This window comes from Aythya ferina (genome assembly GCF_964211825.1).
Source record: "Aythya ferina genome assembly, chromosome: 5".
NCBI classification, from domain to species: Eukaryota; Metazoa; Chordata; class Aves; order Anseriformes; family Anatidae; genus Aythya; species Aythya ferina.
Genome location: NC_140301.1, coordinates 42,571,739 through 42,584,232, shown reverse-complemented (window position 1 = coordinate 42,584,232; position 12,494 = coordinate 42,571,739). Strand labels below are relative to the sequence as shown.

At 37.1% G+C, this 12,494-nt stretch overlaps 1 protein-coding gene across 1 annotated transcript in view; it reads right to left on the bottom strand.

Moving 5' to 3' along the window:
• MUC2 (mucin 2, oligomeric mucus/gel-forming) overlaps nt 1–11,815 on the bottom strand; it is a 90,736-nt gene extending 78,921 nt beyond the window's left edge. Inside the window, exons 1-13 of the mRNA XM_084519630.1 lie at nt 11,713–11,815; nt 9,834–10,098; nt 7,704–7,818; nt 7,189–7,279; nt 6,685–6,794; nt 6,240–6,456; nt 5,658–5,783; nt 5,001–5,118; nt 4,546–4,684; nt 3,876–3,986; nt 3,483–3,552; nt 1,516–1,653; nt 495–659 (exon numbers count right to left, since the gene is read on the bottom strand). Coding sequence (XP_084375756.1) covers nt 495–659; nt 1,516–1,653; nt 3,483–3,552; nt 3,876–3,986; nt 4,546–4,684; nt 5,001–5,118; nt 5,658–5,783; nt 6,240–6,456; nt 6,685–6,794; nt 7,189–7,279; nt 7,704–7,818; nt 9,834–10,098; nt 11,713–11,782 — 1,735 coding nt within the window. The 5' untranslated portion in view covers nt 11,783–11,815. The remainder of the gene's footprint in view (nt 1–494; nt 660–1,515; nt 1,654–3,482; nt 3,553–3,875; nt 3,987–4,545; nt 4,685–5,000; nt 5,119–5,657; nt 5,784–6,239; nt 6,457–6,684; nt 6,795–7,188; nt 7,280–7,703; nt 7,819–9,833; nt 10,099–11,712) is intronic.
• Between the last annotated feature and the right edge of the window lie 679 nt (nt 11,816–12,494).

The following is a 12,494-nucleotide window of genomic DNA, read 5'->3' as shown; positions in this document are numbered from 1 at the left end:
AATAAATGCAATGCAACAATACACTCTGGGGAGTGGAGAAACTACATGCAGTCACTGCAGATGTATTTCTGTTCTATGATTCAGTTATCTAGCAGTAGACACACAATCATAAAATCAAAAATCTTACTGCTGCAAGTTGTCTACATAGAATCATGACAGCCCTTTCCATTTGGGGACCATAAAGCTAAGTTGAACATAATAAGAAATAATACTAGGAATTACGTGATGCCTTTGCAGGTAATATAAATTAATGTGATTGGTTCCCTGTCTTCCAACTCAGGATTCCTCTCCAACTCTCCTTAAACTTTCGTTCCAATTTGTTGTGAAATCAGTGCTGTTATGTATACATACTTGCAGAAATTAATTATTAATTTAACAGTCCTCCAAAACACATCAACACCACAGTGCAACTCCTACATGCCTGTTGCAGTAATATACTGCAAAGACTGCTCTTCCTGGCAGGAGCCAACCATCTGACTTATTAGTGTGCTTACCACTTTCAATGCTGAGACTGCAGGGATCTTCCAGCCTTTCTGCCTGGTCTGCACAGATAGACTGAGCTTTCCATGTGTTAGCAAAGGCAGTTCCTGTAGCTTCTACCAACCCACTGGTTGTTTTAAAGTCATCACCTTCCATTCCATTAAAATTTCCACAAAGACCTATTGAAAAAGGAAACATTTTTCCTAATTATTACTCATTCTCATTCTGAAAGGTCAAAGATAAAGGGACAACCAATCTCAAACACTGGAGACAGAAGCTCATATAGCTGATTCTTCTACCTCAGCATTAATGCATGCTGTAAGTACTCAAAATTTAGAAGCCCTGTTTTAAATGTTAAATCTCTAAGAAGAATAATCTTCTTAAACATACCTCTGACTCAGGAGATCACCCCCAAAATCTGTATTTTTTTTAATTCTTTTTGGTGAAATTAAAACCATAAAGTCTACTAAGAGCCTCTTTGGGTGGATAGTTTGAAATTAAACTGAATAAAGAAACAAAGATGTTCTAAGAAACTTTAATTCACTGGCACAGGAATGATAAATGAAATTCAATATGAAACAATAACATATTTCTAGTTTGCTTGAGTCAGTTCTTTTCTAGTATTCTGGTTTCTCTCTTTACTCTTCTGAATTCAATAAATAGCATGACAGGACAAGGGATAGCAGTTTTAAACTGAAAAAAGGTTTTAAACTGAAAGAGAGTAGATTCAGATTGGATATTAGGAAGAAATTATTCATTATTAGGGTGGTGAGGCACTGGAAGAGGGTGCACAGAGAAGCTGTGGATGCCCCATCCCTGAAGGTGTTTAAGGACAGGCTGGATGGAGCTGTGGGCAAGCTGATCTATTGGGAGGTGTCCCTGCCCATGGCAGGGGGGTTGCAACAAAATGATTTTTAAGGCCCCTTTCAATCCAAACCATTCTACAATTCTATGATTTACCACCCATGTAAAGAATATATGACTCTTCAGCTGTGAAACAGCATGGCTTTGCTTCCCATTTGAGTGGACACTCACCTTGAAGATTTCCCTGAACTGATTGATCAACAGTCACAAACAGCTGCATGATTGGAAACAACTGGATCTGCAGCTGAAGCCCAAAAGAAGTTTGTACAATGAGGTAGTAGGAAGATGGCTTGAAAACTGAGAAGCTCGCTGAAAAACAAAAAATGAACTGTGTAGTAAATACACACATAGGTTGCTGAAAGAAACATTTTTTATTAGCTTCTGAGATACTGTTTATCATAAAAACTCCAGAGAACAGGATCAGAATTTTTTTTTTTCTCTAAAAATCATTGGCCAGCTAGACACAATAGACTTACTAACTTAACAAGTTAATTACCTAAAATGACTCAGCCCTAAGATCAGAACCAAACTGAGGTTTTCTGCAAGGCAGATTCAATACAAACTCATTTATGATGTGCAATCTGAAAAGGAAGAGATTTTTTGAGATAGTATTATCCCAGCACTGCTGTATGCACAGAGTAATGGATGTGTCTCTACAAGAGATACACAGCTATATACTGCTTCTAATAAAATCTTAGATACTCTTTCCTGAGCAAAATATGGGAAAGATATAGACCAGTGGTCCTTCCAGTCAAATTCTCTCATAAGCTGTTGCTGCATACTTCTGGAAAGGAAATTAAAGCTGCATAATATGCAAAATTATAAACCCTATAACATGCAATATATAATAAGCCCCTGCAACATGCAATACTATCCAAGAGAATGTCATTTTTTAGCTAGCAATCAACTCATGCCCTAATCCTGTGGGATAAGACTGCTTTGCCCTATTTTAAAAACTGCACACACAATAATATTAACAAAATAAAACCACTTAATTCTAAATGTTGTTTTAGTTGTAAGGTATTTGGAAAAAAAAAGGCTCTGGATTTTCTTACATTTTACACAGACAATAATCAAGCCGTTATAGAAAACCCAGAAGAATTATGTATAAAATCAGCATAGTAGAAGAACTGGGCTCCCTAATTCCTGATAAATAATTTCTTATAGCAAATCATTTATTATATGCCCTATTTATCTATTTAATCCATTTATTAGATGGTCTACTTTATTGCCTAGAACAGTTTAATTTCTCTAAATGTTCAGCTAGACACTGCAATTGTTTTAAAATAAATATTCACAACTGTCTCCTCCCATGAATGCTTGTCCTTTCAGATAAAAAATTACTTCCTTGTGAGTATTTTGTCATCTGCAGATAGGCTGGTAAATAAGAAGCAACACATACTGTGTCAGTGTGCTGCCTGAGCATATTTAAAAAGGTGTGATAAAGAGAAGTTCTACATTGCTTTCAGAAGTTACTCCGGGACCTCACAGCTGCTGTTTGATAATTACATCCCAACAGAAGTTAGGGTCCTTCATCTGAGTCAGTCTCTGGAAGTGTCTATGTCCACTGATTATATAAAAATATGTTGGTGTCTCAAGCGAGCTAGGAAGATAAAAGGGCGCTACATAGCACATCTCTCTTTCCTGCCTTGGTTGACCATAAAATATGGCAGTTATCTTGTGCTAGGCTTTCTTTCCACAGACAAAAGGGCATGGGGAAGTGGTAGGGTGGGGTCCACATGCCTGAGCCTTACGATGACTGAGAGCTAGGACATTCCAACATCGCATACCCAGACTTTGAAAGTGCTAAACGCTGCTCTTTATAAGTAAATTAATCATCTACTTTAAGTTTAAGCCATGACAATTCCTCTTCCTAAGTCACACGCCAAAATATATTCAAGCTGTATGAGGAAAGTTAAGGGACATTTTTTTTAGTCATTCTCTGCATACATATTGAATCTGTCCATGAAATTTTCAGTGACAACTATCAAATCATATTCACCTCAAAATCATTCAGAACACATTCAGTTCTTTTTTCAACATTTGAACATATTTCACATGCCCCTCTCCAACTTTTGTCTCTGAAAAAATACATGAGAAGTCAGCTGTGTGACAACACTTAAGGCTGTATCCCTTACCTGATACATGAGGTACATTCACTGTCATCTCATTCAGTAACACACTGCCATCTGATTTGAAAACTACCACCTGTACAAAAGCAAATAGGATCAATGAGCTTCCAGGTACTAAGAGGAACATAAATTGATAACAAATAATTTTATATGAGGGGGGAAAAAAAAAGCCAACATCTTGCACATTTAGACTGTGGCTAGAACTTAAAATCTAGGACAGGAAGAATCTGTCTTAAAATTAAAGTGGAAGCAGGCCTGTATAACATGAGCAAAGTTTGGTCTTGCTATTCACTTGCCTACAACAATTCATGGCAGTAACAAAAAGAGTTGGTTATTGCTCTACAGTATAGGAAATATTCTAATTTTCAAAATATTCAGGAGAACCCATGCAACACTTACATTTTTTTTGGCATCTACTAACAGCACAACAGTCTTCAAACAGGTCTGCCCATCTGTGGAGCCACAGGGAGCCAGCTCTGCCAGGAGGGCATGAGTATCATTTACAGTACCCTACAATGACAAGGAAATAAATGTCCAATCAAACATCTCACATACAAGATGATTTCCAAAACAATGACTAAACTCATCAGTCACAATAAAAATTACTGTAGAACAACAAGATCTTTGTCATTCTCTGGAAAACCAGGCACTAGATATTTTAGAGACGAATGAAATAGCTGCCAAGCTCTTTTCTCTAGCTGGTTTTGACACTCAAACACAGAAACAGTTATAAAGATCTGGCTGAGACATTTTTATCCTGACAACTGCCAAATTTTTGCAGTATACCTATCCAGGTAGCCAGCACGCTGCTTTGCTTTTTTCTTATACATGAAGGACTCCATTGGGTAATGACAGCATATGTAGTCTGCTAAGTAAGCCACCCATTGCAGCAAGGGCCCGAGTCCTCCCATGGGGCTCTTATAGCCAATCATGAAATCTTCACTGTCTTTTAACATTTCTTCTTCCCTCATCCCATAGAAGTGGAATAAAAGAACAATTTACAGCTGTTACATGAGTGCACAGACACTTACTTGCCTTTATAAGAGTAAAGCCTTACAGTACACAGTACCTTGGCCAACACATAGTAACAGTCTCCATGGAAGGTGTATTTCTTCCCATCAAAGGTAGTAATATGGGAACCTCCTTCCACTGAACACATGCCTGCACAGGGTAAATCTTTGCATGTCCATCTGCCTGAATCACAGGTGCTATAAACAGAGAAATAAATAATCCAGAAATGCATGTTGGTATTATAGCAACTGAGAGCACTGAAAGCATCCGTATAACTAGCAAACAGCAACACATCCCCAGGTGTTTAAAACTGTTTATTTGACCATTTCCTTAAGATTTCTCCCTCTCATAAGCTATAGATACAAGACAACTTTTCAGAAAACTGGCTGTATAGACAGTCAACATACACATAAGTTTAGAATGTTTTCAGGAATTTTACAACTAAGTGGAATATTGAAAAGGACGGACCCATATACAATCATTCGAAAAAAGGTGTATAACTACGATCCTTACCATTCTTCACATTCATTGGTAATGCTTTCTCCAGGAGAATACCCATTTCCATGGAGTCTGCAGTGGCACTGGCTAACAGGTATGCAGCCTTTTTCAGTAATATCATCATACACAGTTCCTGTAAAGCACAACAATAAACAAACCATTACAGCTCCTTCTGAAATGATCAGTTTCCACAAAGAAGAAAATCTGAGAGTAGGGACATTCTCAACTTGGCACAGAAAACAGAGGCTGAGGTTAGCAAAACTGAAGAAAAGTGTTTCTAATTTTTTGTAATCTAAGACCTATGGAAAACACTTTCATCCAGCTTTGAGAATCTAAGCCTAGCCATTTGCACAACTATACACAAATGAAAAGATTAATAAAAATATAAAATAACAATCTCAAAATTTTACCTCTTCAACTTTTCAGACCTTCTGGCATACAACTTACACTGTCATAGTAATCTTTTTTTCTAAATTTGACAATAAGTCCTAGAATTTAACTCAAAATAATGAATTGCAATAATAATTTTAAGGTACAATTTGATGACATTTAATATTTTAATTACACCTTCTTTGCTAGAGCTCCTAGATTTGTTCTTGTTTTGCTTTCTAATGCAAAATAAGTAAAAATAATACAGATGCATGCACATACAGGAACTAGAAATACACTTGCCTTCAGGGCAGAAGCAACCATCCATGTAGTGCTCCTCACAAAGGCTGCTGATCTCCAAGTGTGAGCAAGTATCCATGCAGGGTGAGCCACTTTCCCTATAGATCATGTTGCCAGGACAGGTCTTGGCTGAAAAAATGAGAAAGACAGCAAGAGTTATTTGAGTGAGAAGTCCATTATTCCTCAAAAAAATACAGATCATATGACCCACTCCCCTCAAGTTGGTGGTGTCCCAAGGCAGACTCCATTTTGCAAAGCATGTTTAAGGTTTGTTTCTGAGTTACTTGCCCTACTTTTTACATTTTCTCCTTTCAGTCTTGAATAAATCAAGTTATCTCACTTACCTACAATATCAGAACATGAGTTTTTTAATGGGAACAGAATTTCTACCTGCTGAAAATGACTTCTTTATGATAAAGGTAATAGAAGAAGAAAACAGCAAATCCATAGTATTTAGTTTATTGCCCTACTGGTATGCAATTCATTGTATGTGGCTACAACTTTGTAAAGGAGAAATTAATTTAAATGTTTCACAGTGCTGATTCATGAGATATTTGATTTTGTAAAATTGATATAGCTGCTTACGGCAAAAGGACTCTGTCCTCCATTCACCCGGCCGGCCACCTGCATGTGAACACTGACGAGAATACTCTGAGATGGTGCTGCAGAGGCAGAAGTTGTCCTCGTTTCCATTACATGCACACTTGTCCTGCATGCAGGCTTGGATGTACATTTCCAAATTAAGGCGTGACTGACAGTCATCAAATGCAGAGGAGGTCAGCAGCCTCTCACACTCATCACGCTAAGAAGGAAGAGCAAAATTATTTAAGAGATTTGTAAGCACCTGACCTCCTAGACACTTCTTTTCTGGTCATAAAAACTGTATTCTCCTGAACAGCAACAATTACTCAAACAGGGAAGAACCCTAGAATGGTTTAAGCCTTCCCATCTCCTTGCACACAAACTCTCCATAGTGCCAGGATATCTCCATGTGCCCATGAAAGTGAAGGTCACAAGTAGGATTACTCACATGCTCATTACAGCTTGGAAGAGCCAGAGTTTCATCGGGGTCTTCACATTCGTCATTGGGTTTGCTGATCTTCTGTAAATTCCCGTATGTAATTGCATTGTAGCTTGCAACTGTGAGAAAAAATTAACAAGAGGCTTTGCTAAGACCAAAAAATTGACAACAAGGAACATCTGATTCCTGTGACTCTACTGATTAAGAAAAACAGTTACTATAATACAAACTAGGTCTGTCAAATGCAGATCTCTGTTCTGAATTATCTCTATTTGACTTGTAGTTAAAAATTTAAACAGGTAACAAGAAAAGAAGGCCGGCAGAGAAGAGAAAAAGATGATGAACCTGGAATAAAGCAGGCTTAGACCAGGAATGCAGGACTGTAATATAATGCTTACTCTGGGACAAACACAGAGATATCAGAGGTAAAATATGTTCTCTTGTGATGCTCCTATACACAATGCTTATGATCCCATCTTTTGGGATAACTGTCAGTGTGGTATGATGACTCACCTCCACTGATAAACTCATTGTAGATTGGAATTCCATTGTAATCCCCACAAAGACCACAGGTCTGGTTGCTAAACTTGCTGTCCAGCTCCACCTAGGTAATGGAAATAAAAGGGGAAAACAGAAAAGAATTACTTTTTTTTTTTTTCCCTACATACATAAGATTTAAGTCTTGCTGGAAATTCAGTAAATTGATGATAGCGGTCCTTTAAAAGGCAAATAAAGGAAAATGCAGATCAGATTGTGGAGTGTTACAGCAAAAACTTTAGCTATTTCTCAGGAAGCTCCCGTTCCCTTTCTTTTGACTAGTAAGATCATCTGCATGCCATACTACTACCTCTGTCACATTGCAGAGAAAGTAACTTTACCTTTTTAAAATAAGGTACACTAAGAGCCAGCTGGATGAGTCAGCCTAACACTGTAGCTCTGTTCAATCCACCAAATTCTACTTCTGTTCAGCCTATAGTAGTCTGTTAAACTCAGGAAATGCTAGATAAAAAGAAATGGATTATACTTACCAGCAGTGCATCTTCCTGATTCCATATCAGAATTAGGCCTAACTTGGCATAAACCTTGGTGTAAATGTCACTGCTCTCAATAAGCAAACCAGAGCTGTAGTAAGGTGTTTTGGCTCTAGGAAAAAAAATAAATTTTGAATTAGTACAGAAACATAAAGGGTGGTGTGAATATCTGTGATAAGCCAAATACCCTAATGAATGGAGAAACCAGCCTCTAGAGAAAACAAGGCCTCAGGCCTGTCAGTGTTCAAGTGGCATTTGGATACTGCCTTAATGATATGCTTTAATTTTTGGTTAGCCCTGAAGTGATCAAGCTGTTGGACTTGATGACCTCTGATGGTCCCTTCCAACTGTACTATTCTATTTTATTCTATTTTATATTCAATATTTCTATCTATCTGATCCTAGCTGCACAGGATTTAATGAGGTATAAAAAACTCCTTCTCTGACACTTGACAAGAAAACTCATTGCCCTTAAGTTGTAAAGCAACTTGAGAGGCAAAAGGCTCCTTGAGAGCACAGGTTCTTTAATTTAAAGAGAAAAAAAAAAAAAAAAAGCCAGATTTCTTCAACATCATTATCACTGTGGTATTAATAGAGGATATTCAAATGCTCAGTAATCATTTACTTTTACCAAAGAAATAAGATCATAAATAGAAGCTTCTTTGTTTAAAAAAAAAAAAAAAAAAAAAAAAAAAGGCAACCATTCCAGAAAGAAATTAATGTTCTTTTGAATGGATTTTCCTCTTCAAGAGAGAATTCAAAAAACACAGGCAGGTATGGGGACTGACAACAAAATTGTTAGAAAAATGTGTAGAGAAGGGAGCATGTTAAGAGAAATTCAGTAGTTTGTTTCAGTAGGTAGTCCAGTAGTTTTCAGTTGGCAGGACCAAGCTTATTAATGGTGACAGTAATGTATGTTAACGTGACAGAGGATATTTTGCACAAGGCTGAGTTTGGATGGTTTTTGTCTGATAAGGAATCAGTTCATGGGACATCTTTCCTATTTGTGTATATCTGTCTTATGGCACACTATAGAACAAGTCACACCGCTGAAATTCATTCAGCAATAAAGGGATTGTGTCAAGCAGCCTCATCCTATAAAACTGAAAAATGCTGAGTCTGTTCAAACAAAAGTAGTGTACGCTGGAGTCCAGTCAAAATAACCCATACATTTTCTACAGATTTGCCAGTGGTAATTGTTATCTATTAGGATTTATATGTCTATGAATGTCTCTACTTAACTAGTGTCCTGCCAGGGAGAATTTTATCTCCTCATCTCCTGTCACTGGGATCTTTCCCACTGTTTACCTCAGGTATTTTTAATATGGCCACATGACACAGGTATCTAAATACTAGGCAAGAACTCATAGGCCATTATTTCTACTTCTGGCTGCATTGTTTGTCCTTCACAATGAAGCCTTACTTGATCATGTTTTTAGAGAGGATTATAAAACATTGGGCAGCTTTTCACCTCTTAGATATCACAGCATGGAATATTCCTATTTCTTCTAATACTACAACATTCAATTAAGCAGTGGATCAGGCACCAAAAGGCAAATTCATAGATTTATCTGCTTCGCAGGTTTCACTTCAGTGGTGTGAAATGGTATTGTATATGGAAATGGATCATACCCATTTAAAGAGCAATATGGGAAATTAAGTTCTACAAAAACTAAATCCTGCATGCAGCAAAAACCTGTTCTACAAGCCTCTGTTTATAAAGAATCTATTGTTTTATGAACAATACTTGAGATAAAAAGAGGCCTGGTTCAAGAAAAACAATTTTTAAAGGATTTCTAAACATGTTTTTCATGGAGTTCTTTTTAGGACCTGAGTACATGGTGAGGGGCTTTTTCAGTTTGGGGCAAGAATGCATTCTGTGTAACTTCATGTTATTTTGTTATGCATTCTGGTATGATCTCTGGAGAACAGAATGCTATTTTCTGTCTTTGAACAGATTTTTATCACAGTAAAGCCCCTTCCCAAAGCAACTTTTATGCTGGATTTTCAATGTTTTTTGGCTTGTAGAAATGGTTTTAGCTATTAACTTAAGAGGTATACAGACAGATGTGTAAAGAATCACTCTTGCTTTTAGCTTCCCAGCAGTATTACACTAAAGGTACTTACATCTGCCCATCCACCACAGTCAGTTTTGGCTGGAGGTACACTGTGAAATCCTGGGTTGTTAATAGAATATACTGGATCTCAGGGTGGTTATTGCTGTTCAGACCACGCTGAATGTGGACAGAGAACTCCTTGTAAGTCTCTTGGCAGTCAGAAACAAAATTATACTCGCAAGTGCCAGGAAATTGATAGATGTCTCCATCAAATGTTTTGAAGTGGTTGTTCCCCCACGTGCTGCAGACATAGTTTCCATGATTTCTTGCCCTTCCTGTTAAGTTATTAAAAAGAAGTACTCAGGAAAAAAGTGAAATGAATAAACTAGAGTCAAGAGAAAGCAAGTGCTGCAGTATACAGTAGAAGCCATTTGCAATTAAATGCTTGGTGACTCCATATCTCTAGCCTAATCAAATATCTGCCTATTAAGCAGAAGAGATGTGAATATCTGATTAAAAACAAGACATTAACAAATATTGCTGGGACCTGTGTATATCTTGCAATCCTCACTGAGGTGAAGGAATCTGTGAGGTGGGGAAACTTAACCCTCTGACCACTAACAAGCTGGCGCATAAGTACAATAGAGGTTGCTTTGCCAAATATATGAATTTATTCTGAATCACAGTGATATATTAGCAGTATTTAGTATTTCTAAGAGTTATTTCCTTCCCTGGTGCCACAAGCACTAGAAAAGAAACAGTTAAGAAGTCAAGCAAGTGCCACTACTACTCTGGAGGACAAATAGGTAAAATCTGTGCATAGCAGGAGTTTTTAAAGAATTCTTCATTTTCCTAACTGAAATAGTGATTTCTGTTACCACAGATAGCTCTGCAGAAGATAGGGTAGAGAATAACTAGAGAATAACTGTGGTAGTAGCAGCCAAAAAAAAAAAAAAAAAAAAAAGTAAAAGAAAAAACAGATAAATGTGATGCTCTGAAATGTATTCCCTTTCCAGCCATAGTAAATCTCAAGATGCCGCAGATTAGAGGTGAGCATAGAAGCTGAGCATACTTGGGCAGTTTGCCAAGACCACAGGGTTTTCGTGCAGTGTTTAATCTGAGAAAACAGAACTACCATCGGGACCTCAAAGTTACTGTACTTTGATGGTATTGATCATATCAGATGCATCCAGCCATGATGGTACTAACCAAGCTGGTATGCTTCTCTCCCCAAAATGAAGGCTACACAGAGATTTGCCCACAGCTCACAACTAGGATCCAAAATGCAAGATAATGCTTTCCTCCTAGTACTAAACTCAAGACACAGCAAACCAAGATCAGTATCCCAAACTCTAACACTGCACAAAATTCATCACCTATTTCTCTAAAATAATTATCAGTACAAACATTCAATTTCAACACTTCAAAGTGATAACATATAAAGTAAACTGGAGTTTGTAGAGAAGGATTATTCATGTCCTGAATGACAAAATAAGCTTTGTCCAATGTCAGTATGCTCACTTCTGAAGAAAGCATTTATGTTGCTCCAAAGTAACCAAGTAATGCACAATCATATGTTTTCTTCATTGTGTAACAATGAACCTAACAAAATTCTGTAATTTCTTTCTGTCAAGTAGTTTTAATGCCAAAGAAACTCTCAACACATGGAAAGAAAAGTAATACTAAAAATATTTTCCAAGCACTTCATACGAGGGATTAATGCTGTAGATATAGGCACCAACCTCTCCAAAGGAAGAGAACAGTATCTGCCTATGTTTGGCTGAGCCATGCAGCCTCAGCATTTGAAAGTTAAAGAAATTCAAGACACCATAGAACTCCATTGTGATATTTAAATACACTGCCTCCTTCTACCTTTGCTGTAATATTTAAATTCTCTCCTCTCTCTTTTTCAGGAAGTGATCTACCACCATATCATTTCCAGAGCTTACCTTTTCTTATTTCATTTGTGTTGGCAAGAGCCAGCCAGAGCATAAAGAGGCTGGCAATTCTTAGCCCCATGGCGGCTAAGGTGGGTGAACTGTGAACTCCACTGAAAACTTTTCTTTATATAATATCCACTGATGCAATTGATTCTATCACAGGGGAGGAGATGCAAAGGGAGGGGGAAAGAGGAGGGGTAACAAAAATAGGTGTGATATTTACAGAAGATAAGAAGTAAACAGGCAGGTATTTTTCACTGTAAATGAAAGAATTTAGTATACAGGAAATGGCATAATATTGATTCATTAATCATTAAGTTTTTTATTGCTCTATTTCTTTCTCCTACAGGATGCTATGCTTTTAAATCCTTCTAATGCTCACGCCAAGTTTAACCTTCAGTAACTCCTAAAACAAACAGTGAATTTTGGAGTGGTTGAGAAAGGAAATCCCTTGAATGAATTTTAAAGTGAGATACCCTTAAACAACAGCTTCAAAGCCAAAGGACTTTCATTTTTCACCATCACATAGGATGATTTCCCTAAATATGAAATATGTCTTGTGAAGCTCCTATTAGACAACTGTAACCCTTATAAATAAAAATTATGACACACTATGCATGGTAAAATTATTTTGCAGACAATTGTTGGACTTTTGTTGGAATTTTAGAGCTTTGGGATGCATTTAAAACAATATACAGTCCATATGTCATCATATTGTGCCCCAAACATAATTTAAAATGGGTATCAAGAAAAGTTAAAGAAATTCACAGTACAAGAGATGCTCTACTGAA